At 42.1% G+C, this 27,847-nt stretch overlaps 1 protein-coding gene across 5 annotated transcripts in view; it reads right to left on the bottom strand.

Moving 5' to 3' along the window:
* Positions 1 to 6,848: 6,848 nt before the first annotated feature.
* Positions 6,849 to 27,847, bottom strand: part of lrba (LPS responsive beige-like anchor protein) — a 221,912-nt gene continuing 200,913 nt past the window's right edge. For all 5 annotated transcript variants that reach the window (XM_053619041.1, XM_053619044.1, XM_053619042.1 and 2 more), the window contains 9 exons: positions 23,473 to 23,562; positions 22,886 to 23,063; positions 21,954 to 22,019; positions 21,173 to 21,325; positions 19,796 to 19,963; positions 18,619 to 18,717; positions 18,331 to 18,518; positions 9,408 to 9,559; positions 6,849 to 9,199 (listed from right to left, as the gene is read on the bottom strand). In XM_053619041.1, the coding sequence (XP_053475016.1) occupies positions 9,109 to 9,199; positions 9,408 to 9,559; positions 18,331 to 18,518; positions 18,619 to 18,717; positions 19,796 to 19,963; positions 21,173 to 21,325; positions 21,954 to 22,019; positions 22,886 to 23,063; positions 23,473 to 23,562 (1,185 nt within the window). In that variant the 3' untranslated portion in view covers positions 6,849 to 9,108. The remainder of the gene's footprint in view (positions 9,200 to 9,407; positions 9,560 to 18,330; positions 18,519 to 18,618; positions 18,718 to 19,795; positions 19,964 to 21,172; positions 21,326 to 21,953; positions 22,020 to 22,885; positions 23,064 to 23,472; positions 23,563 to 27,847) is intronic.

Genomic DNA, 27,847 nt, shown 5'->3' with positions numbered 1-27,847 from the left:
TAAACAGTTAGCTTCTGTTTGCGAATGAACTAGCTTACCTAATTAGCTGGCTAACATTTTTAAGCAGATTTTCCTCTTGTAGCAAAGAGGGATCTAGCTAATATAGTTAGCTCTCTAAAAGTTTTTAAGTTACCTCAGTAACACGTGTCTAAAAAACAAAACACAAACACAGTATCACAATTATGCTAATGCTATGACAAAAATGGATTTGACAAACGAATAGGCCACTCTGCAAAAGTTGTCTAAAAGTTCTAGAGATTAAAACTACAAGATACGGCCTTCTTAGCACACTGTGCATGTGAGCTTTAGAAATTTACAATCCTTTACTGACTTCTCAGCCTAGGTGCTAACACGGCTAAACAGGATTCGCTTCTGTAGGGATGAATGAACGGGCTCAGATAACTAGTTAGCCGACTAACTAACTAAAAGTTCTGAACTGTTACCTCATACCTAAGAGGGAACTGGCTAATAAAACCTGCTGGTTCGCCACCTAACAGTTATCTCTTATAGTGATAAGTAAGCTAATACTACATGCTCGCTAGATATGTAGCTCTAGCTAGCTAGTTAGAAACGCTGCTTGGATTGGGAACGAATTCTTGTGGTCTGCAGACACAAGTATAACCCTTAATCAAAACCGTACAGAAAATGTCAGCTGCTAAACGGTTAGCTTAAAACAGTGCATGCGTGACGCTGCTTTCTGAGTGAGAAAAACTGTCATAGCACGAAAAACAAAAAAACACGGCGACAAACGCTGCCTACCTGGTAGACGAGTCTACGATAGCGTAATGATATTCTGTTTGATTATCAAGATATTATTCTGTTACAGATTATCGGCACATGTCTAATGATGATGATGATGATGGTTATTCAGATAGTAATGATATGATGGTGACGATGGTAACTATGATGATGGTGTGTATTGTAGAGGACGGTGCTTGTACACTGATGAGCACGTTATCTTACTGATCTTTAAATAAAAATGTTCCTTCCTTGTACGGTGTGGTTTCCCTTTTGGTGCAGCACACATCCCGATCGCTTTATTTAGTGATCACACAATCATTCTTTTATATTTTACATACGATATACAGTGTATGTACAGAGAGTCAGAATGGCGCTGCTGCCCCCCTGTGGCCCCAGAGAGTAATTACAGCAGCCGTGTTCCTCACTGCAGTGTTTAGAGAACTTTTGTTTTCTATATTATGACGGGTGTGAGGTGATTAACCACTACACTGCCTGTGACAATAGAAATATGAACTCATTTGAATAATTATAGTTGAAAATAACTAGTACTTTGGTGGTATGAGTGACTTTACACCTGATTTAGCAGCGAAATAAACACACGTTCATATAGACTGGGTTAAATATAAAGCTACAATAGACGTAACGTTGATTTAATAACATTTTAAGATGATTTCGAGACGTTAGTGTTCTTCAAAGTTGTGGATGTCAGTGCGCAGTGTTGTGGAGTAACACCGCCATCTTGTGGACTACAACATGACGTCCATTTTCTGTTCATGTTTAATGTTCGAATTAGCATGAAAATATTTTTGTTAACGTTATTAACACAAACAGTGATTTGATTGAGTTTTAAATGTGCATTGGCTAAAATCACTCCCTGCTGAAAAAAACCCCCGCAAATAGAAACCATCACAGAAATTCTAATGGTTTCCACTAGAGATCCCAGTACAAACTATCAGCTGTTAACCATTAAAACCATTACCAAACGATTTTGTAGGACATAAGACCGTAGGTCCTTAATGGGATCCACTAGACATGCCATGCCACCAACAGAAGGCAACATATGACCAGTAGAGACCCACAGGGACCATTACAGTTTCCATTAAAACCAATACAATTCCCATTATAACCATTAAAAACTTTACAAGTTCAGTGAGGGTTTCTGTTTTTTTGTTTGTTTTCAACAGGGGTGTTTTCCCTCCAAGATTAGCTTGGAGTTGAACCTATAATGGCTAGGTAGGTTCAACATTTTGAACATATGTGTTTTTTGCTCTGTTTTGTTTTTACCTCTTAAGACCATTCACCACTCCTGTTCACAAAACTCTCCCCCCGGGATCTACTGTGGCCCATGGAGGATCTATGGAATGACTGACAGGAGGCGCAGCCAAACACAAACAAGCCGGACTTCCGGACCGGAAGTCAGTTTTCCAAAGGAGTTTTCAGCGACTTTAATATACTTTTGCTAAAGCCACGGCTTAATCCGTTGTTCTCATTGTTGTTTTGATCTTCAGGGTTATTTGTACAAGCAAAAAAAAGAAAGAAAAAATCGACTATTGCACCTTTAACAGGATTCTTTCGATTCAAAAATCTGATTGGCTGATCCGTAGTAAAACCGAAAATCATCATCTTTCTCCGTCATGTTGCTTAGCAACCCTTGACAGACTAAACCGCATGGCTGATTTAATGTTATTATTGCGAATCTTATCAATAACAAATGAAGTTATTCCCTGAACATTGGATTTCATCATATTTCTTAACAACACCTTTACCTCACCCACGCCCCCGAGACGCTAATTGCTTTATCAATGACTGAAAATACACAGAAAATACTTTCTCCGAACAGAGAACTGACACGGAAATAGTTTATTAACTTTAACAACACAGGACACTGATTTAAATTCGATTAGCTGTCACACCGAACAGGAAGAAAAGTAAACCAGAGAAGGAGCTCGAGGAGGTGGGCGGGGCCTCGAAACTCTAATTGCGTCCATTTTGCGTTTGCAGGTGAGCTTCAGTATCCGGCAAACTAGTGCAGCGCGCGCTTGTTTATATCCAGGTTAGCTACAGGCTATAAACATGTATAAACTGGATAAATAAACATATAAACTGGATAAATAAGCATATATAAACTAGATATCAGGGGGGAAAGTACTTTTATTTGCTGTGAAAAAAGTAGGGAAGCTAACAAACAATTCCAGTGAGTGTATCATCTCTTCACCTCTCCCCCTCTCCTGACAGGTAAGTTTGGTGTAATTACCTGTACATTATCTTGTGGACCTATAAAGCAGTCTTATGTTTAAGCCAAAGATGAGTTGACTTAGTTGAATATTTTCCTATAATACCACATCCTGGAGGGTGTTATTTATTAAAGAACAACAAGTACAGTAGTACTTTTTATTTATTTATTTATTCGGGCTCACATTTAATGTCAAAAACCCATGAAACAAGCTAGTTCCTGTTGTTATCACTTTCATTAAAGCCATTCTAAACAGCCTTTCCCTCAGCTTTACAGAAATTTACAGCTTTACAGAAATACATCAACTCTACCCTGAACACTTTATCCTGACTGTTGTGAAGTTCTCACACTGGAGACTCCTTCCATAAATGTTAAACAAACATGTCCTTACTGAAAACTTAAACCAACACCATATCAACAATTATGTTTTCCTTTGTTCGACAACAACGCCCTGTTCGTTATTAGTTTCACGCCCTTGTGTAAGTTGTACTATAGAAAGGATTGTATCTTATATATTATTATATAATGTATTCGAATGACTTTGTGCCTTTAATGTAAACCTGTGGTTTGATTTACAGCTGGCTTTACTGTTAGATGTGATGTTAAAAGAAAATGATTCGACACCATTCTGACGCATTAGAAATGAGAATTAAACAGCGCTTAACGTTAAACATGTTTTAATGAAGGTTCAACTGGTGCAGTTAGAAAGACACGCATTGGTCTTAACAAGGTGTAGGTCTGAATGATCTGAATGCTGGCTGGGTTTGTGTTGGGGCTGGGCGATTATATCCATGTAATATCGATATCGTGATAAGACTTTTCAGAGATATCGTTGGTATGGTGATGTATTTTTTACACTTTTAATAATGACAAATGAAATGGTGCCGAATTGATACTGTCGGTTTGACGTGATTAAAAAAACAAACCTTAATCTTCTTTGTCTTTGTAGGCATTAAAGAAAAGTAACGATTAATTGTATATCGTGATGTGCATCGTGTATGGTGATATGATATTGTTGTCATATCACCCAGCCTGAGTTTGACTTAAGCCTTGATTTGTTTATAGTTCAGACACTGGACTTGTGTAATAATGTTTGATTCTGTATTCTGTAAGCCCAGCCAGGTCTTTACCATTGGTGTTGTGTTGCAGACTTTGCCGTAGATCCTGTGTTGGTGTCTTTTGTGGAATATTACAGTGTTAATCAGTGAGGATCAGGGGTGGAGTCAGGACAGGCCCAGGGAAGGTTGGGATCCATCTGTGTTATTAGTGTGGTTCTGGATATGAATTTAAATATTTGGGTGGAAAAAGAGCTATTCTGTTAGTCTACTAGGGGGCGAAATAGAGAAATGCTAGTTTAAAATAGACCATAAACTCTGGTGTACTAGCTACTGATAAAATATGCTAATGTTAGGGAATTGTTCATCATCAAGCTAAAAGTTTAATGATGTAACTATGTTTCTTTCCAAAAGAAATAATGTATGGGTTTCACAGAAACAGGGGTGAATGAAATAATTGGAGGTGGTGAAGGCTTGTGCTATATTATGAGAGTAACAAAAACATTCATTTTTTTTATTAGTGAAAAAATTTGTCAAAACAAACTGTAATAACCAAAGGTCTTTTGATATGTATGCATCTATATACTTATACTTTTTTTTCTTTTTTTTTTTTTAAATTTGTGGTTGTCATTTTAAAAGTCAAAGGTCCTACAACACCAGTGTGTTTATGTGGGACGTGGTGGCGTTGTGGTAAAAGCCTTGCCTCTGAATGTAAAGGTTGTTGGTTCGAATCTGGCTTGTCCCTTCCGTGGTTGAGCTGGGCTGACGGCGTTCCCAGAGGGTGTGGGCTGAGGGCGTTCCCAGAGGGTGTGGGCAGAGGGTGTTCCCAGAGGTCCAGGTTCCCAGGACCACCAAAAAAAAAAAAGTGTCTCTGTGATAGGTTATTAGCTGAAATTCCTATATAATGCAAAACTAAGTCGAACCTCTTTCTTCCAGCTTCATAACCCTTTATGGTTGTCTTCCTGGGCTTTGGGGGGGCAGCTGCCCGGATATTGCCCCCCCTCAGTTTACACCCACCAGCCATCCTGGAGCTTCCACGCTTCACTTTGCCACACTGTCCTGGACCTTCCACGCTTCACTTTGCCATCCTGAACCATCTACACTCATATCCTGGAGACCTGGCTGGGGGTTTGAACCAGCGACCTCACAACCCAGAGGCGATGCTCACCCAGGTGAGCCACAGGATCTCGTACTTACTGACCCTTTTCGGTAACTTTTGTTTTCTTAATCCTTACTTAACTAAACCTAAAACTAATGCAAAAAGCATGGATTCAAACCAGGGATCTCAGCCATCAGAGACCACGACACTAACCACTACACCACTGTGCATGAACTTGCTTATTGGACTTTTGTCTTAATAAATGGCTCAACAGCGCCACCAAAGGCAAGACTACAATGAAACAGTTAGTAGAAGACGAGCTGGTTGTTTTCACTCAGCTGCCAATGGTAAAGCTTCCGAGCTCATCACGTCCCTGTAGGTTCTCTCAGCAATGGGAAGCCACAAGTGTAACTATGAGAACGCCGCTAACCAGCACGCACTTTACCTACTAAATTGCGTTACTATTGTGAAACATCACGAAACAGAGAAAGACTAAGAATTGTTTGGTGCCTACACTGGGCGGATGAGCATCAGAACTGGACCATGGAGCAATGGAAGAAGGTGAGCAGCATTTTTTTTACATCATGTGGCTGTCGCTTACCCAGGGAGGAGATGGCACCAGAATGCACTATGGGAAGAATGTAAGCCAGCGGAGGCAGTGTGATGCTCTGGGCAATGTTCTGCTGGGGAACCATGGGTCCTGGTATTCATGTGGACGTTACTTTGCCACGTACCTCCTACCTAAACATTTTTGCAGACCAAGTATACCTCTTCATGGCAACACTATTCCCTAATGGCAGTGGCCACTTTCAGCAGGATAATGCGTCCTGCTACACTATATACTATAAACGAGTATCATTTATATGGTACTATATCAGACCTAGTATCACTTGTGCATGAACAAGCACATGTGCACTTTTCACGGCCACTGTTTAAACAATGAGAAATAAAACGTCATGTTTGTATGTGTGTACGTTTTCTACATACATGTTGAGTGATAAATGTACATACTGAAGAGGAGTTGATGTATTATTAGTCCCTAAACTGATAAAAAAAAAAAAATACATATTTTTAAAATATATTGGATTGAGTGTAATGTAGCCCATTACCTAAAATGAGTTAGATACAACTGGTGTGGGTAATCTGAATAAAATCAGTGTTGTTTTAGTACAGTGTCTGTTAGTGAGCATCTCTCCTCTCCAGCCTCGCATCAGGAGCATCCTCGAGCATGAAGAAAGGACTTCGGGACTCCATCAGGATTCATCATTAGGATGTAGAGAAGACGCTGGTGAGTTTAAACGCTAAATGTTGTACCTTTGATGTAGTGTTTAACAGCCACGCCGGGCTTTTTTTCTTTTCCGTCAGCCAGCAAGAGATACCATGAGTGGAATTAACGTTTGGTCATGAATGTTCTCCTCTAAGCTTCTAACTAAGGGTAGAGAAAATTTGCACTCTTTTAGCGATGAAGTGTAAAGTAATGAAACCACCAGCCGTATTTAAAATCAACGCCAATAAGTGCGATGGGTGAGCCAAGCTAATTTATCCACAGTGCATTATGGGTAACACGTGACCAGTACGAACGCTGGGAGACAGGCACGAGCATGGCGTTTTGTTAGAATCGACACCTTAAAATCGTGTTAAAATTTAGGACAGAGCCTTCGGAAAAGGCGGACGTTGCCACGGGAGGCATGAATTAGTAAAGAAAACCACTCGATTCGAATTGGCTTATAAAACTCTGTTTTATTATTTCAATTTCATCACACACATGTCCACTCTGATTGTCATGGAAACAAAATATAATGAACAAAAAAAAATAAAAAAAATAATAATCAAACAAGAAGAAACAGTGAGTAGGCGTTACTGTCGTCACCACTAGGCATGTGCCGATATTGGGGACACGGTGAAATATCACCCCTCTCTGTGAGCTCTATACGGGAAGAGGCTGCCTGATTAGACAGCATGTTTCGGCTGTGTCTCAATCAGAAGGCAGAGCAAAGATAGCAGTCTTTTAAGGGCTCTTACTTTAGATAGAATGGAATGAGAAAAGAGTATCGCGAACCGCGACGAAACGTTATCACGATATCGGCACGTGCCTAGTCACCACACTCCAGTGTTTCGTTTTAGGGTTCGTATTTCAGCAAGTGCACACTTCATGCAGTGAACATCATCTCAGCTTTCTTTCATAGTGCAAGTATTAAACTAATTAAGCTTCAAGAGATTTTATTGATGACATCACTTCCTGTTCAGGTAGGTCTGCGGTTACAGTAAGACACACCAGGTCTGGTGGATTGACAGATATGAAATATGTTTAAAAAAAAAAAAAAAAAAACCCCAAAAGACAAAAATGATGATAAGAAGAATAATAATAAGAAGAAGAATATATCTTGCAATTCAATCACATCACCCCCTCCACACACACAAACTAAAGGATATCACCAATGCTAATTTTCTGCTAATGTTCAAATTACAGCCCTTTAATAAACAAACGGAGAGCACAGATCATCACGGAGGCCGCTCTCAACGGATAATCGCTATAGAGTCAGGGACGTCTCTGAAATAATCGTACGCGAATGCAGCGCGTATAATTTTACGATGTAATTCCACTTTCGACCTTAAAGCTCCCGCCGCTTGCGAATCGTAATTCACACTTTCACTTCACAAGTTTTAACGGTTAAGGTGTGTCTGGGACAATGAGGGCGGAGCTTAAGTCAAGTCTGATCTGCCATTCAAGAACTGATCACATGACGTCACGTTGTGCTTCCTGTGCTTGACGTGCTTAGCCTAAAACTCGGCTTCGGTCGCACAATGTACATTTTTAACGTTATTGCTTTAGTGCTGGCTCAACCTAGGCTAACTAGGAGAGTATACTTAAATTTGACGGTTTACACCAACAATGTGAAGTCACATGATGAAGTCTGTAATTAGCTTGAACTTAAGTTCATTTGACAATCAGCTTGGCCCCGCCCCTTCAACTGGTATAACCATTCGTAAATGGTGATGTGTAATCAAAGTTTATGATCTTAACGTTGCATTGAGTTACGGTTACTAAATAACTACGGTCAGACCAGCAAATGACATTCAGCTATCTTTATCGGTGTCGCTTGTGGGCGTGGCTCAGGTGAGAAACTACTAGCTAACTACTTAGAGACAAACGAACCGGCGCACTAATCGGTGTAAAAATTGGTCGGCTTCATGCTTTACCACGTCCTAGCACATTTGCATGGAACGTTGCTTACTAGCGCGAGCGTCCGGCGACGTCGGTGATGATCCGTGAGTGAGTGCTGATACTATCTTGAATTTAGGCAGCTGAATCGTTACTCTGCAGTGGACACTTTGAGCTTTTATTCTCCCTTTAAACAGAATTAGAGTTTGCTGAAGATAACAGTCACAGCGTTAAAGACAAAAAAAAAAAAAAAAAATTTAATCCCACTCACCCAGAGACACACACATAAAGGGACTCCATTAGGGATGTGCCGATAATCGGTTACGGTAGGGTACGTGGCGATATTTGCTGTGCAGTTTGCAGTGTTATTACAGATGCTTTGCGTAGAACAGAGATGAAGCGTGTCCCATTAGGAAGGCAGTACAGGGACAGGTGTCTTACAACATGGCAGACATAGTCCTTTATTAACAGAACAATATCGTGATCAGATTGAGCCTTGATTAAATTACAGCAATATTAACAGTAAGTATCGGCACATACCTAATATATATATGTGTGTGTGTGTGTGTGTGTGTGTGTGTACATATATATATATGTGTGTGTGTTCACATTAGCGTCAAGGTGAAAATAGAGCTAAAAATAGATTTCATATTTAATCAGAAAATCCTAGAAGATCTACAAAACTTTATTTAGCAACACTCTTTATTAAAAATAACTACGCTATTCTGATTACATTCAGTGTTCAGGGTTCGACTCGGCCGTCGTCGCGGTCACCGGGGGTCGTCACGGTCACGCCGTGCCACCGTGGTGACGGACATCAGTACCGGGTTCGGTACTCATGGTGCCATCTGTTGAAGTCGTTGTAGAAGAGAACGATGCTACCAGACGCCATGCCGGTAATGATACATCTAGAGAGACAGATGCAGTTAAAATGTTTATGATTACATTTAATGTTCTATTTAATTACTATTAAGAGAATTTTATTTGGTGATTAATATGGCATTGTTCAGTATTGATGGGTATTTATCAGTTTAGATGGTAACTACTCAGTATTATGGGTGTATGGTACCTTTGCACTGTTTGTAGGTGTGTGTGTGTGTGTGTGTGTGTGTGTACCTTTGGTCGGTGGTCATGGCCATGGAGCGAATGGCAGCATCGCAGCCTGGATAACTGAAGAGCTGTTTGAGATCATGGAGCTGCCACACAGTGAGAACCCCCCGCTCTCCTCCACACAGCAGGTACTGACCATCCCTACTCAATAACATAGCCTAAACACACACACACACATATTAAAAATGGTTGTAGTGTTACTCATGCCTGTGATGCAGGACATTCAGTCCATTAGACCACACACACACACAGGAAAGTGAACCATGAACCTGTTACACCACTTGACTCTGAACAGCTCAGCCAGCTACACGACCACATACCTCAATCTGTGTGTGTGTGAGATAAACACTCAATGTGGGACACTGATATAGGACGATCAGGAAACATGCACATTTTGTAATGAGGACAGTTTCGGGCGGTCTGTGAGACCGCTTCCTGCTCATGAATGTCACATGACTGGCCTAACATTACACATACTACATGCAGTACCAGAGCCGCAAAACTCACGATACACCATCTTCATCCTTGTCATTAAACTCATACTTGTTCCTGAATGCAGATGATCATGTATGCGAACCTTTATGTACCTACAAGGCAGGATTATGAAGGAATGTACGTCAATCTTACTCTGAGAGAGCAGTCCAGCGGCGCGGGACATTCAAACAACGGTAAGTAAACGCAGACGGCCTGAGAAATGTAATCAGTCCGTCTCAGTCCGTCTCAGTCCGGTGTTAGACAGGTGTGTGACAGGCACTTTAGAGATATATAGATATAAAGACCTACAGGTAGACCTATATACTGTGTTAAAAGTATTGGAACGGCAAGGCCAGTGCTTTATTCTCTATACGTTGAAGACGTTTGGGTTTGAGATGAAAAGATAAACATGGGATGATCAATTAGGATTTCAGCTTTCATTTCCTGGTATTGACATCCAGATGTTAGCGTTAAACAACTTAGAACATGGCACCTTTTGTGGCATTTTTAGGCGACTTGCTGTTACAATACGTTCAGAGGGGACTGTAAATAGACAGATGGACAGAGATGTGTATACACAGAAAGACAGACGGATAAAGAGAGATAGACAGATGTACTGACATACAGATAGTCAGACAGACAGACTGTAAACATTATATAACTGGAATGACAGACATATAGATGGAGAGATAGAAAGACGAATGAGAGTACAGACATTTAGACAGATATAAAATAGATAGGCAAATATGCAGCCATACTGGACAGACAGACAGATGAAGACTCCATAATGAAGAACAGAGTAATGAAGCCCCGGTGTGAGCCCCTGACACATTACCAGCGTGCGTGCGTGCGTGTGTTTTTATGTCAGGTTTGTCAGAGCAGAGACGTGTCCGGAGTCCTGTCGCAGGTACGGTGAGGTGTCCTATCCTGAGTAGGCAGAGGTGTCACAGCAGCATGTCCGCCACGTGTCTGGCGGCGTTGTGTCTGATGCTGCTGATCATCATCGGGTTGCTGAGCGCGATTAATGCGAATCTCCGAAGCAGCTGTCTCAATCAGAGCGCAGTGCCGGTGCCGACGTCCGCACATCTACAGCTTTACAGTGAGTCCACGTGCACTGCTGCTACACCAGGTGTCTTACCGAACAAACTACTAATCCCATAATGCATTGCAAATGACGTTCAAACAGCTGAGAGCACGACATCAATTCAATAAGCAGAGTACAACAAAGCTTAAAAGTATTAAAAGCTTGATAATTGGTTAAAAAAATGGATCCTAGATATGTTACTAAGTGAATATATTGATATTTAAATATATACAGTCGTGTGAAAAACTAAGTACACCCCATGGAAATTGTTGGCTTTTTAAAAATTTTCTTTCTTTTTTTTTTTTTTTTTTTTTTTACATATTTGGACAAGCAAACATTTGATCCTCTTTGAAACGGTGCCTATTAATAAAGTTGATAGTCTATCAAATGACACAAAATTTACATTTTGTTGTAATTTTCAACATTTAAATTAACACACACACAAAAAAAAGATCGGTCACATGGAAAAAGTAAGTACACCCCTACATTTTTATCACACCTTCAAAATGCATAAAACTAGACTCAGGTATGCCGATGAGTCTGGAAAGGGATTTAAAAAGATCTCCAAATTATTTGAAACACATCCCTCCACTGTAAGGAAAATCATCTACAAAAGGGCGCAGATTTCAAACGACTGCCGATTTGTCCGGGAATGGCCGTCCAGTTGAAGTTGAGCCGAAAGTGGACCTTTCAACAGGATTATGATCCTAAGCACACGAGCAAATCCACCAAGGAACGGCTCAAAAAGAAGAAACAGAGGGTTACGGAACGGCCGAGTCAAAGCCCGGATTTGAATCCCGTTGAAATGTTGTGGGGGGATTTGAAACGGGCCGTACATGAAAGAAAACTCCTCAAACATCTTGCAACTGAAAGAATATTGCATGGAGGAGTGGTCAAAAATCCCAGCAAGCCTGGAGGACAATCATACAAAACGCCTACAAGAAGTTATTTCTGCTAAAGGGGGCAATAGTAGTTTCTGAGGCCAAGGGTGTACTTACTTTTTCCACAGAAGGATATCACATGTATTGATATTTCTGTTGAATAAATGATTGAAAAAGCTGATTTTCATTGTGGTTTTGTTCAAGGACATCAGCTTTAACAGGCACGGTTTCAAACACCATCAAATGTTTGCTCGTCCAAGTAGGTCAAAAAAGCCAACAATTTCCACGGGGTGTACTTATTTTTTCACACGACTGCATATATTAATTGATTTATTGTTATATATTGTTCGTTAGTTACTTTTTTCAGTTGATATTTATTCAGACGCATAAAAATGATTAAGAAGCGTATTATTTATACGATTATAGAAAAAAGGCAGTTCTTTTAAAATAAGATTTTGTTTTGTTTTGTTCTTTCAAACGCAATTTTCCGTTTTCGGCCAAAAATGGTAATTTCGGTGCATCATTAATTATTGCATACACGGTTTCCATGGTTACAAAGATGATTAACAGACTCCTGTGCTGTGTTTTTGTGTGTCATAGATTCTTCGCTAACAGACACTCGATAACGCTGTGCGTGTGTGTGTGTGTGAGAGAGAGAGAGAGTGGAAAAATCTCAGCCGATGCAGACGACACCACTAACCTACTTTACCAGCGTATGTACAATTATTATCGTTATTTTAATAATATTTTTAAAAATCCTCTTCAATGTTTGCGCAACCTTATGTTCAGTCATGCAGCCAAAAACAAAATGGACACACATTCCCCCATCCGCCAGGACAAGTTCGGTGCCACAGCCACAAATACAAAACTCTATCATTTAAAAATAAACCCAGTGTTTAACTCGAGTGACATTTCCTGCATCTAAAAAGACAGAAAACCCCCTAAAAATGCCACACACCTGCCACATGACCCAGTTACCGCTTCTGCGTGTGTTAGAGTGTGTCACTCCATTTGGGACGGAGCCCATAAAATTGCTGACCGCTATCTACAGTATGCATCAATGAAAGCATTTCTAACAAGCGCTACAAGATAGTATTTACGCTTTGGGACTGTTTAACATTTAGTTTAATCACGCATAGTCGAGGATCTGATGGAGTCTTTAAATGGCTGATGTTCCACTTAGTGCACTCCACAGGCGTAAATTCTAGCAATTGGGACGGATCCTTGGAAAAGTTTTAGCAGGAATTCTAAACAACCATTGACTGTAGCATTTGGGACAAAGCCCTTAAAATAGCCGACGTTCTAATAAGTGGATCGGAGGCGTGATGGATGTGCTACGTTGGCTAACGCCCCCTGCGGACCGTCTGCGCGTACCTTAAGCTAAACCGGCTCACGTCGTCTCGGCCAATCGGATCCACTTTAGCTGAACTCTCTCGATGGCGCTCTGGCGTCGGAGTCCTGCAGCGCCAGGACTGGAGAGAGACAGATTTATTTGCTTCATCTGCTCTTCCTCTGCCGGTGTGGGTTGTGTTACACTGTAAAGAGTCCCTCAGGAAACATCGACAGTATACTACCTCAAAGATGCAGGAGTCTTTTTTTTTTATTCGCTGTGGACTCGCTGCAGAACATCACTCATGTCAGGAACTCGGCAACGGGGCTACTACTGTACACTGCAGTCCTTCTGGTAATATAACATCATATTTAACGTAAATTATTGTAATTAGGTGAACCGTGGTCACTCAAAAAGTGGAGGTGAGGGAGCTGTAGCGCTCCGTACAGTTTCTTATTTCTATTCGATTAAATTAAACTCACCCAATGGTCTGAGTACCGGGAATATCCAGATTCCTGCCAATAGTGGCTCTTGGTCTTTAATATCAAGCTCCTGGCTGTCTAACCAGTAAATTTATCAACTGACTGTCCATCAGTCCATCCATCTGCCTATCCATCTATGCATCTGCCCATCCATCCGGTAGTTTTGCCAAGAATGACAACATGGTGTGTTTTCACTAGTGATTTTTCCATCCATCCATTCTTTCATCACCAGAATCTTTGTCATTGTGTATGTTTATCAGTGGTGATTTTTTTCCTCCACCTCTTTGTCTATCCATCTATAGAACTGTCTATCCATCTAATCTATCCATGCATTTGTCCATCCATCCAGTAATGTGCAAAGAATGACAGCATGGTGTGTTATCAGTGGTGATTTTTCCATCCATCAATGCGCCCATATTTTCTATGCAACCATCCACTGGTTTGCCCATCCATCCATCCATCTGTCCATCCACTGGTTTGCCCATCCATCCATCCATCCATCCATCCATCATTGACTCTTTGTCAGTATGTATGTTATCAGTGGCGATTTTTCCATCCACCTCTTTGTCCATCCGCCATTCATCTGTCTATCCACCCATCCATTCATCTGCCCTCCCTTTTGTCCATCTGTCCGTCCATCAAGCCATTGTGGAATGTCATTGTACTGAGAAGCACAGCAGGATGTGTTATCGCTGGAGATTTTCCCATCCATCTCATTGTCCCGCCATCCGTCCACCAATCCGTGTCTCTGTCTGTCCGTCCATCCATTCATCGGTTGTTAATTAAATTGTTACTGTGCTAAAACTAGGGGTGTTTCTACCAAACATACTCCTCCATCCATTTCTCCATCCTTCCATCCATCTCTCCATCAACACTCCCATCACCTCGCTAGCAACATGCTGAGAACGTTTACTACATTAAAACGCACAGAAAATGTTCAGGTGAACTTTTATGTTGTTTGGATTGTCTTAGTTCTCTCTGTGATATTTCACCAGTTTTATCTGTTTATCCATCCATCTATCCATTCATGAGTTGTTGAGAATGCTAACATGCTATGTAATCGTTAGATCATTTCATCCAGTGCATCCATCCATCCATCTACTCTTCCTCCAGTCATTTACTCTTTCTTTCTGCTATAGAACTGCTCACAAACCCTTGATTTGTTCCTGTAGTAGAAACGTTAGCATGCTCATGTTAGCATGCTGTGATCACTGAAGATGTTTTTATAAATAACGTCTGGGAAAAATGTGTGCGAGGGACTCCCCCCCCGGACCGGCTTTAAAAACGCTCGCTGTCTTTCCCCCTACAGTTGGTATAAATCACACGTCCCTTTCAGGAACGATCCAACATGGCCGCCACAACTCACATCTCAGACCCACGGTGAGTATGTAAGACTAAACAGAGCCGTCGCCCCGGAGACAGCAAACAGAGCGCAGGCCGTTTTTCATCCCTCTTTCCCTCTCTAATCTCTCTCTTCTGGGCCAGAGTCTGTCTGGAGAGGGCAAGGCCAGGGATTTATAGAGACATTAATGCAATCAATTACATATGGCTGCATGTTTCAGGAAGAAAGAATCTGCTAAAAGGGTTACACTCAAGTGACACACACACACACACACATTTTCCAGTACACACACAAATCTAAAAACAGCTCTATATACAACTACTATTTCTTCTGGTTTAAACACAGCATCTATCAAATGTGTTGGATTTATTTGCGTATTTCAGTAGCATGAATATTTTAGCTTCAACTAAATGATTTAGTTGTGATATTCTTCAGTATGTACTAAAATAACAGAAGGAAGAAATTAACTAAACCTTTGCTAACCCCCAAAACCTCAGCCTCCAGTTATATCATTCTAAAAAGGAGCTTATGCTGATCACATCATAGCAGCTTACAATCTTATTTAAGTCAGGCGAACATGTTTAACTACGTTAGCATGTTTAGCCGCGTCAACTGTTAGCCTGGACGGCTGTTAATCGTGCTAGCGCTTAGCCAGGTTTAATGATTAGCAAAGCTAGTCAAGTGAACTGTTTCTCAGGGCTAGCTATTTAACACCTCGGCATATTTAGCAAGATCAGCTCTATTGTCAGGTTAACGGTTATATAGTTAGTTTTTTAGTCAGGTTTTAGTCTCTAAACATCGAATACAAGTTGGGGAAAAAAAAGAGAAGAAATTATTAATAACGCTAGCTAAAAATGCTAACATTGCTAATAATAAATAATAGCCTCCAGTTAGGATTATGAAAGCTATGAGGGCTAAGCAGCATGCAGTCCTTCTTTAGTCATGCTGGCTGTTGCTAATACTTCACTTCAGCTTTTTTTTTTTTTTTTCAGTCAGGTGATTATTTGTTAGTCAGGTTAGCATGTTTATTTGGATTATTTATCTGTCTAGTTGGCTGTTAGCGATTAATGTTAAAAAGACGAGGTTTTTATTTAAGTTGGCGTGTTTATACCAGGTTGGTTATGCTAGCTCGGTATTAGTACTAATGCTAGCTCGGTTTAATGACGTTAGCTGTTAGTCAGGTCAGTGGTTCTCAGGTTAGACGACAGTTTAGCAGTTTAGCGAGATTAGCGTGTGTAGTTGAGGCGCTTCATTAAGGCAGGAAGGTTTTCTTTTTCTCCACACGTCAGCATAAATGAAAACAAATAGCAGCAGAACGCTAATGGAGGAAGCTAATCAGGATCTGGCAATGCTGCTGCTCTTTCTAATGGGAAACAGGTGTGGAGAGAGTGTGTGTACATGCAAGTGTGTGTGTGTGCTCTGTGGATTTTCCCAGGCCTGCAGGAAAGGGAAAGTGATGGAGAAAGAAGGAGCTGGTGGATTTCTGGGAGCGCTGCCCGTTAGTGACTAATGTGACCTCTCACACGCTACGACTGCTCTTAGATATTCTGACACACACACACACACACACACACACACACACACACTTTCTCCCTTAGGCCACTCTCAAAATCTCTGGTCTCTCTGTCATGTTGTAACACTGCAGATCAAAGGCCAGCCCTTTCAGAGCAGGAGGGATGGAGTGATGGAGGGAGCGAGGGAGGAGGGCAGACGGAGTCCAGAGCGTATGCCGTGCTTTAATCATGCTCCGTTCCAAAATCAGAACAAAAGAAGAACGAGTGGAAGCTGATTTCCCAAGCGCCCTTAATAACGAGCGCACTCCTGAACGCAGGACCAGACTTTCCTTCCTTCCTTCCTTCTTTATTTATTTATTTATTTATTTATTAACACACACACACACACACCTACACTGACATCTCCAACTTTCAACTTCTTCCTGAAAAACTCACAGACTTTACACATTAAAACTGTTTTTACACAACATCTGTAATATCGAATATGCTGAAACACACACACACACACACACACACACACACACACACACACACACAGCAAAGGTGACCTGCTGGACATCAGGACAGACTGAACATCATCAACACTATAATTAGCAATCTTAATGAAACGCTAACTTGACTAAATGTGCTAATCTGACTATACAGCTAACCTGCTCATTTTAATAATAATAAATAAAAAAAACCAACCTGTCTAAACTAGTGAATGTGATTTAAACTAGCTAATCTTAGTAAACCTGCTAAGCTTAACAAAAAGCTAACCTGACTAAATAACTAATCGGAGTATACAGCTAACCTGCTAATGTCATAAAAAGATAACCTGACTAAACCTGTGAATGTGATTAAACTAGCTAATCTTACTAAACAGCTAACCCTCAATAAACCTGATTGAACTAGCTAATCTTACTAAACAGCTAACCCTCAATAAACCTCATTAAACTAGCTAATCTTACTAAACAGCTAACCCTCAATAAACCTGATTGAACTAGCTAATCTTACTAAACAGCTAACCCTCAATAAACCTGATTAAACTAGCTAATCTTACTAAACAGCTAACCCTCAATAAACCTGATTGCACTAGCTAATCTTACTAAACAGCTAACCCTCAATAAACCTCATTAAACTAGCTAATCTTACTAAACAGCTAACCCTCAATAAACCTGATTGAACTAGCTAATCTTACTAAACAGCTAACCCTCAATAAACCTGATTGCACTAGCTAATCTTACTAAACAGCTAACCCTCAATAAACCTGATTAAACTAGCTAATCTTACTAAACAGCTAACCCTCAATAAACCTGATTGCACTAGCTAATCTTACTAAACAGCTAACCCTCAATAAACCTGATTAAACTAGCTAATCTTACTAAACCTACTAAACATAATAAACAGCTAACCTCAATAAACCACTTAACTGACTAAATAGCTAGTCTGACTATACAGCTAACCTGCTAATTTAATTTTATAAATGATTAGTTAGATTAGTGGGTTTAGACAGGTTATCTGACATTGACTAGTCATGCTAGCCTAGCCCCACTGCTCCACAGCTCCACATTTTAGTTTGAACAGGAGTATATTGAATCATTTGAGTTATTTTAATATTTGTACACTGGTTTAAATGGACTTTGTGCTTTCAACACGGGAAGCTGAAACGTCACACCCTCGCGACTCAAGAGTTTGTGTGAACGCTGTTGCAAGGCGACGGGAAATACATGGATGATGAGCACAGTGATATAGCTAACTTCTAACTGTTAATGTTTTATATGGACAAATAAAGTGCATGTGCAGATCGCAGTGTGTGTGTGTGTGTGTCTGTTAGTCTCACCCTGATGTTGTCCTCGATGTGTGTGTCGCACAGCAGTTTGCCGTTGATGCTGTATACACACACATGTCCGGAGGTGTAGTAGATGATGCAGTGTCCCTCCGCACTCGCCTGCATCAGCATCGGCCTCTCGCTGCTCTCAAACACACGCAGCAGCTCTCCACTCACCGAGTGTAACAGACACGGGCCGTCTGCACACACACACACACATGCAGTCTCAACTTCAGGCGCTGATTCAAATTCTATGCATTGTTGAGCAGATGTGTGTGTGTGTGTGTGTGTGTATTCTACCTTTGGAACCGCTGATGACCACTCCAAGCTCCGCACACACACTTGCACAGCTCACTTCACAGTCGTGGCCCGTCAGAATCGCTCGGGGAGTCACAAATTCTGACCACACACACACATCAGTGAAAACAGTTCTGGTCAGAATGTGTAAAGTATAAACACAAAACACACACACACACACACACACACACACACAATGAAGTCATGCACATTTGCAACATTTGGTGAAAAACATGACATTTCCAGCATGCAGTTTCATCAGTGGCCACTAGATGCCAGTGTGTGCTGTAGAATGCACCGCAGTCTGAACACGGGGGTCTGTAGAGGATGACTTCTGATGAGAACACTTAGCGCTGGAACTGCTGTAGCACGCTAGGTAATTAAGGGTGCTAGGGAATGAAGTGTTGGCATACGATTTAGAGCCGTGTCTCAGTGTTCTACCTGATGTACACTTACCTGCAGTGCATTATGGGTAACACACACACACACAACAAAACACAATATAAGCATTCAAATACGATATAATACAAAGTGCAGAGACTAAGATTGCCGTTTGCATACCGGTGTGTGTGTGTGTGTGTGTGTGTGTGTGTGTGTGTGTGTGGGAGAGAGAGTATGAGCACATGCCTGTTTCGTTAACTAAATCACAATCTGCCATAAATCCTGTTCCATCTGTAAACGCGAACCACATCAAGATCAGTGTTTTGTGTGTGTGTGTGTGTGTGTGTGTGTGTGTGTGTGTGTGTGTGTGTGTGTGTGTATATACACATGTGCCATATGTATTAGAACAGACTGTGATTTTTTTTTTTAACTTTATTTGAGCAGTGTCTCCACACACACACACACACACACACACACACACACACACACACACACACACACACACACGAGTGGTCTGTCTGGACAGATGAGTGTGTTACTTTTAAGAATAACCTGTAAATCACAAGTAAACCTGTCGTGTATGTGTGAGAGTGTGTGAGTGAGAGAGTGAGTGAGAGAGAGAGAGAGAGAGAGAGAGAGAGAGAGAGAGAGAGTTGCTCCTATTACAGAGTTTTAGTGCAGGTTTTAATGCAGTGTTGGGACACTTGACCTCTCCTACTTTCAACCCGAGAGTACTGCAAACACACACACACATGCACGCACTCACACACACACACACTCACACACACTCAGCTCTTACCACTTTGTGTGTTGCCGATGCAGCAGTGTTTCCCGCTCCAGTACCACAGCAGCAGTGTGGCGTCTCTCGAGCCGCTCAGCACGTAGCAGTCGCCTCCGATGTACGACTCGGACCGAAACACAGACGTCACCACGTCACGGTGACCGAACACGATCTGCACCAGCTTCCCTACACACACACACACACACACACTCAGAATCAAACTACATCCGATACATTTGTTGTTAAGGTCCTTAACAACTTAATAAAATGGATGTCGAACATAACCTAAACATGTCCCTCAGAAACGACGCCATACAACTAGCCAAAGCTTCTGATTGGTCAACTGCTGTAACTCCTGGTATGACATCATCAGCTGGCAGTGAGAATTCAAATTTCCCAACATGCCTTCCGTGCAATAGAGGAGGAAGACGACACTGATTACATCGTACTGAGCTCTTAGAACATATTCTCTCTCTCTCTCACACACACACACACACACACACACACACACACGCACACACACACACACACGCACACACACACACACACGCACACAGCAGTTTACACACTCCAGCTGTGTTTAAATGCCCCCTGATTCACATTATACTCTAAATATTTAGCTTTGGAGCAGCTACTTATTATTCATACACACGTGTGTGTGTGTGTGTGTGTGTGTGCGCGTGTGTCCCCGTCTATTCATTTCTCTCTCCTTTTTCTGTTTTTCTGTTCTACATCCCTCTCTTTATTTATCTCTCTCTATCATTTTCCTTTGTACCACCTTCTCTATTCATCTCTCTCTCCATCTTCAGAACCGTTTCCTTTACATCCCTCTCCCACTCTTTCTTCTCCATTTTTTCCTCTCCCTCTTTTCTCTCTCCTTTCCTCCATCCATTCCTTCACTTTTTCCCCCCTTTCTTCATCTCTCCCTCCCTCCTTTTCTCTCTTAACGCCTTCCTCCTCCTTCCCTCTTTTCTCCTCTCGCCATCATAGCATGCACTTTCCTTCTCTTTCCAGACCGCTCGGAGTTCTTTTTTCTCTTCCTCTCTTCATCCACTACTCTTTCGCGTCCGTCCTTCCTTGTAAAGTGCAGTGCTTCTTTTTCTCCATTCATCATTTCTCCTTCCTTTATCTCTATTCTTCCATTCCAACCGTTCTCTTCATCTACTCCTCTTTACGTCCATCCTCCCTCCTGTCACCTTGCCCTCTTATCCATCCCTCCATCTCTCCCTCTCTCCTTAGTTTCTCAACACGTGTTTCTGCAATTTAAATATTACAAACCTGTTGTTTAATTATTTAACCTTTCTGACACGTGACTTCTGACCCCTGTGTGTGTGTGTGTGTGTGTGTGTGTGTGTGTGTGTTTGGTTGGATGTGGGGTGGCGTTGCCATGGTTACCCGTGTCGGTGTTGTAGATGCGGAAGCTCTTGTCCCAGAAGCCGGCGATGAAGAGGAAGCGATTATCGGCCGAGACGAGGAAACAGTGCGAGTTCACCTCCACACTCTGATCCAATAAATCACACACCTGTCTGCGGTGCATCAGGTTACTCACTACACACAGACAGACAGGCGGAGAGACGGGCAGAGAGACAGACAGAAATATCATTAGAATGTTTGTGTGAAATACTGTTAGGTTACTGCTGTTCGTTTTAGCATCACTTTACCGGCTGTGTTTCATTTACAACCAATTATCATCCTGCGCTGAATGTCTGGCTGTGTTCCAAATCGAGTGCTGTACACTACACTGGAAAACTCAGTGTGTGTCTGATGGACCTGTCTGCATAAACTCTCTTGCCTCGCCCTTTATTCTTCTCCTCATTCCTTTCCATCTGTCTATCCACCCCTCTTTTCCCACTCATCCCTCGTTCCTCCCTCGTCAGGCCATATTGTGTCGACACACTCAATCTCACGCCCTCAATCAGGCATCATTACACCATCCATACTCATTCACACTGACAGAGCAAGAGGCAAGAGAGAAGGGTGTGTGTGTGTGTGTGTGTGTGTGTGTGAGATATACAGGCAAAGCTACAGCTCATTGCCTTTCAATTTGCATGTAAATGCTGAGTGGAGGACAAATGTGTGACAAACTGCTCTCATCCCCTCCACAGGCCACACCCACTCATCTCCACAGCCAATCACATACAAGCGTGCACACACACACAGCTGACAAGTCACACACCTATCACAGGGTCGATCTCCACCGGCAGCTGGTACTGCTGCTCCGCATTCGAAGAGCTCTGGTGACCTGAGAGATGGACAGAGAGAGAGAGAGAGAGAGAGAGAGAGAGGGGGAGAGAGAGAGAGGGGGGGGGGGGAGAGAGAGAGAGAAAGAGAGAGAGAATTTTTAGACTGACGTGTAGAACGTGTTACACGTGCAATGAAAGAAAACAGCAAAAAGGTGAATGGTAAGCGAATGGTAGAAACAGGAAATAGACAGGAAGTCTGCTCTATGAACAGGAAGTGACTAGAACTGCTATTTTAAAGTAGACAGAGGAACAGGAAGTGTCAAAGATCTTGGCTCTACAAACAGGAAATGGACAGGACGTCAGCTACAGGAACAGGAAGTGACCAGCATCTTGGCTCTATGAACAGGAAATGGACAGGATGTCAGCTATAGGAACAGGAAGTGGCAATGATCTTGGCTCTAGGAACAGGAAGTGACCAGGATCTTCGCTCTAGGAACAGGAGATGGACAGTATGTCAGCTATAGGAACAGGAAGTGACAAGGATGTCGATGTCGTCCTTCCAGGAACAGGATATGAACAAGGAAGTCAGCCATAGGAACAGGAAGTGACAGGGATGTAAGTGGTGTAAAAACAAAGTGGACAGAGAGTAAACAGTAGGAACAGGAAGTGGACAAGTGATGAAGGGGTTATACTTAGAAACAGGAAGTGACGAAATGGGAGAGCTCTCAAAAGGAAGTGGACAGGGCATAAACATTACGAACAGGAAGTACCTAGAAAGTGATCTATGGGGATGCAAAGTGGACAGAAAGTGAAAGATAGGAACAGGAAGTGACCAGGAAGTAAGCAGCAGGGTTTGGAATTATCATATTTAATGTGTGTGTGTGTGTGTGTCAGAAACTCGATTTTCCCATGATGCCGTGCTTACCGCTGAGGCCGTGCCACTTGTTGATGGAGAAGATGCGATTGGCGGTGACGGTGACGATGGCAGAGTTGGCCAGACCGGCCTGAGTGTGGGCCGACACGTACACCACCGGAGAGTTGGAGGGAAACTTCAGCACCATGATCACATCCTGCTGCATCTGCTCCGTAAACATCATTGGGGTCTGCAGAGAGTGAGACAGGCAGAGCGTGTGAGACAGGTGGAGAGAGTGAGACAGGTGGAGAGAAAGTGGCAGAGAGAGAGAGAGACTAACATGGTGAATGGTGTTTTGGAGCTTAAGGACCATTACAAAAATTTCTGTATGACATCTATGGCGAAAGGGAGAACCCCCCCCCCCCCCACACACACATACACACACACACACACACACACATACATACACACACACACACACACACACATATACATACATACACACACACACAAACAGCTGTTTGATTGCAGTAAGTCACCCGACCATCAAGTGCACTTCCTCAACAGTGTTGTGTTTGGAGAGGAAGCAGATTTGTGTGTGTGTGTGTGTGTGTGTGTGTGTGTGTGTGTGTGTGTGTGTGTGTGTGTGAGAAACTCACCACCTGCATGGCGGAGCTCCGTGGTGGATGAGGCTCGATCAGCAGCTGAGACGGCGTCTGACCAAAACTGCGGATCTGAGACTCTACAGCCTGAGACAGACAGACAGACAGACAGACAGACAGACAGAGAGAGAGACAGTTTTTCACTGAAGCTAGTCAAATTCTTGTTTGTATGATTTCTGTGCATGTGCATGTGTGTGTGTGTGTGTGTGTGCGCGTTGTTCCTGTTACCTATATCTTTAAAAATGACCAGTGAAGACTGAAATGCCAGGATGTATGAATATGCATAAACATACCATTTGGAAACACCTCCATGTCCTCCTGTCATGCTGAAGAGCTAACTGGCTAGTTAGCCGCTAGCAAGCTAACTCGTATTTGTGGCGTGTATCTCATCTTCTCTGTGATTATTTAACTTCAAAATCTGGTATAACGATCAGAATGTTGCTAGCTAGTGCAGCATGGAAATATTTCTGAGCACGATGTCGTCATCCTCTAATAATTTGCATAGTGAACCGTGATTGGTCCAATAACTACTGAGCTCTTGATATAACACACAGAAACAGCTTTATACAGAAGCCTCTTTTTTAAATGGAAGAGAGAGATGAAAAAGAGAGGGAGAGAGAGAGAGAGAGAGAGAGAGAGAGAGAGAGAGATGTTTATCAGAAATAAAAGCACACTGATATGGAAAATGACAGATATATGTAGAGATTGAAAATCTCTTTAATGTCACTCCGGCTCCGACTGTATTACAGGGGACCTCTCTCTCTCTCACTCTCTCTCACACTCTCTCTCTCTCTCTCTCTCACTCTCTCACTCTCTCTCTCTCTCACTCTCTCTCTCTCTCTCACTCACTCTCTCTCTCTCACTCACTCTCTCTCACACTCTCTCCCTCTCCCTCTCTCTCTCACTCTCTCTCTCTCACTCACTCTCTCTCCTCTCTCTCTCTCCCTCTCTCTCTCCTCTCCTCCGTTTGTCCTATGCTCCAGTCTGAGCTAGACTACACTAATCCTCCAGTGATCTCATCACACACACACTGACACAACACAGAACACACACTCGGTTCCCACAGTCTGAGTGCACTACAGAGACGTGATCAAACACTAATCTGACACTGAGCCTCAATTGAACTGAACTCAACTGGTGTTTGGGTTAGTTACTGGTGTTACTGGTGTTAGGGTTAGTTACTGGTGTTAGGGTTAGTTACTGGTGTTACTGGTGTTAGGGTTAGTTACTGGTGTTAGGGTTAATTACTGGTGTTTGGGTTAATTACTGGTGTTTGGGTTAGTTACTGGTGTTACTGGTGTTAGGGTTAGTTACTGGTGTTAGGGTTAGTTACTGGTGTTACTGGTGTTAGGGTTAGTTACTGGTGTTACTGGTGTTAGGGTTAGTTACTGGTGTTAGGGTTAGTTACTGGTGTTACTGGTGTTTGGGTTAATTACTGGTGTTTGGGTTAGTTACTGGTGTTACTGGTGTTAGGGTTAGTTACTGGTGTTAGGGTTAGTTACTGGTGTTACTGTTAGTTACTGGTGTTAGGGTTAGTTACTGGTGTTACTGGTGTTAGGGTTAGTTACTGGTGTTAGGGTTAGTTACTGGTGTTACTGGTGTTAGGGTTAGTTACTGGTGTTACTGGTGTTTGGGTTAGTTACTGGTGTTAGGGTTAGTTACTGGTGTTACTGGTGTTAGGGTTAGTTACTGGTGTTACTGGTGTTTGGATTAGTTACTGGTGTTTGGGTTAGTTACTGGTGTTTGGGTTAGTTACTGGTGTTACTGGTGTTAGGGTTAGTTACTGGTGTTACTGGTGTTTGGGTTAGTTACTGGTGTTAGGGTTAGTTACTGGTGTTACTGGTGTTAGGGTTAGTTACTGGTGTTACTGGTGTTTGGGTTAGTTACTGGTGTTAGGGTTAGTTACTGGTGTTACTGGTGTTAGGGTTAGTTACTGGTGTTAGGGTTAGTTACTGGTGTTACTGGTGTTAGGGTTAGTTACTGGTGTTAGGGTTAGTTACTGGTGTTACTGGTGTTAGGGTTAGTTACTGGTGTTACTGGTGTTTGGGTTAGTTACTGGTGTTAGGGTTAGTTACTGGTGTTACTGGTGTTAGGGTTAGTTACTGGTGTTACTGGTGTTTGGATTAGTTACTGGTGTTTGGGTTAGGTACTGGTGTTAGGGTTAGTTACTGGTGTTACTGGTGTTAGGGTTAGTTACTGGTGTTACTGGTGTTTGGGTTAGTTACTGGTGTTAGGGTTAGTTACTGGTGTTACTGGTGTTAGGGTTAGTTACTGGTGTTAGGGTTAGTTACTGGTGTTACTGGTGTTTGGGTTAGTTACTGGTGTTTGGATTAGTTACTGGTGTTAGGGTTAGTTACTGGTGTTTGGATTAGTTACTGGTGTTACTGGTGTTTGGGTTAATTACTGGTGTTTGGGTTAATTACTGGTGTTTGGGTTAGTTACTGGTGTTACTGGTGTTAGGGTTAGTTACTGGTGTTAGGGTTAGTTACTGGTGTTACTGGTGTTAGGGTTAGTTACTGGTGTTAGGGTTAGTTACTGGTGTTACTGGTGTTAGGGTTAGTTACTGGTGTTACTGGTGTTTGGATTAGTTACTGGTGTTTGGGTTAGTTACTGGTGTTAGGGTTAGTTACTGGTGTTACTGGTGTTAGGGTTAGTTACTGGTGTTACTGGTGTTTGGGTTAGTTACTGGTGTTTGGGTTAGTTACTGGTGTTAGGGTTAGTTACTGGTGTTACTGGTGTTTGGGTTAGTTACTGGTGTTACTGGTGTTTGGGTTAGTTACTGGTGTTTGGGTTAGTTACTGGTGTTAGGGTTAGTTACTGGTGTTACTGGTGTTAGGGTTAGTTACTGGTGTTACTGGTGTTTGGGTTAGTTACTGGTGTTTGGATTAGTTACTGGTGTTACTGGTGTTTGGGTTAGTTACTGGTGTTTGGATTAGTTACTGGTGTTACTGGTGTTTGGGTTAATTACTGGTGTTTGGGTTAGTTACTGGTGTTACTGGTGTTAGGGTTAGTTACTGGTGTTTGGGTTAGTTACTGGTGTTAGGGTTAGTTACTGGTGTTTGGGTTAGTTACTGGTGTTAGGGTTAGTTACTGGTGTTACTGGTGTTAGGGTTAGTTACTGGTGTTTGGATTAGTTACTGGTGTTACTGGTGTTTGGGTTAGTTACTGGTGTTTGGATTAGTTACTGGTGTTTGGATTAGTTACTGGTGTTACTGGTGTTTGGGTTAATTACTGGTGTTTGGGTTAGTTACTGGTGTTAGGGTTAGTTACTGGTGTTACTGGTGTTTGGGTTAGTTACTGGTGTTTGGATTAGTTACTGGTGTTTGGATTAGTTACTGGTGTTACTGGTGTTTGGGTTAATTACTGGTGTTTGGGTTAGTTACTGGTGTTAGGGTTAGTTACTGGTGTTACTGGTGTTTGGGTTAGTTACTGGTGTTACTGGTGTTTGGGTTAATTACTGGTGTTTGGGTTAGTTACTGGTGTTAGGGTTAGTTACTGGTGTTACTGGTGTTTGGGTTAGTTACTGGTGTTACTGGTGTTTGGGTTAGTTACTGGTGTTACTGGTGTTAGGGTTAGTTACTGGTGTTTGGGTTAGTTACTGGTGTTAGGGTTAGTTACTGGTGTTTGGGTTAGTTACTGGTGTTAGGGTTAGTTACTGGTGTTACTGGTGTTAGGGTTAGTTACTGGTGTTTGGATTAGTTACTGGTGTTACTGGTGTTTGGGTTAGTTACTGGTGTTTGGATTAGTTACTGGTGTTTGGATTAGTTACTGGTGTTACTGGTGTTTGGGTTAATTACTGGTGTTTGGGTTAGTTACTGGTGTTAGGGTTAGTTACTGGTGTTACTGGTGTTTGGGTTAGTTACTGGTGTTTGGATTAGTTACTGGTGTTTGGATTAGTTACTGGTGTTACTGGTGTTTGGGTTAATTACTGGTGTTTGGGTTAGTTACTGGTGTTAGGGTTAGTTACTGGTGTTACTGGTGTTTGGGTTAGTTACTGGTGTTACTGGTGTTTGGGTTAATTACTGGTGTTTGGGTTAGTTACTGGTGTTAGGGTTAGTTACTGGTGTTACTGGTGTTTGGGTTAGTTACTGGTGTTACTGGTGTTTGGGTTAGTTACTGGTGTTAGGGTTAGTTACTGGTGTTACTGGTGTTACTGGTGTTAGGGTTAGTTACTGGTGTTAGGGTTAGTTACTGGTGTTACTGTTAGTTACTGGTGTTAGCTCATTTCCAGCTCTCTCAGAATGAGGAAAAAAGAAGAGAAGAAACAAAACCAGAAAAAAGAGAAAAGGTGAGAAAGAAGAAGAGAAGAGGAGAGATGAGGAAAAGAGAGAAAGAAAAAGAAAAAAAAGAGAAAGAGGAGAGGAGAGACGAG

This window comes from Ictalurus furcatus, chromosome 29 (assembly GCF_023375685.1).
Source record: "Ictalurus furcatus strain D&B chromosome 29, Billie_1.0, whole genome shotgun sequence".
In the NCBI taxonomy this organism is placed as follows: domain Eukaryota; kingdom Metazoa; phylum Chordata; class Actinopteri; order Siluriformes; family Ictaluridae; genus Ictalurus; species Ictalurus furcatus.
Note: the sequence above shows the minus strand (reverse complement) of the source record. Positions and strands in the feature narration are given on the sequence as shown.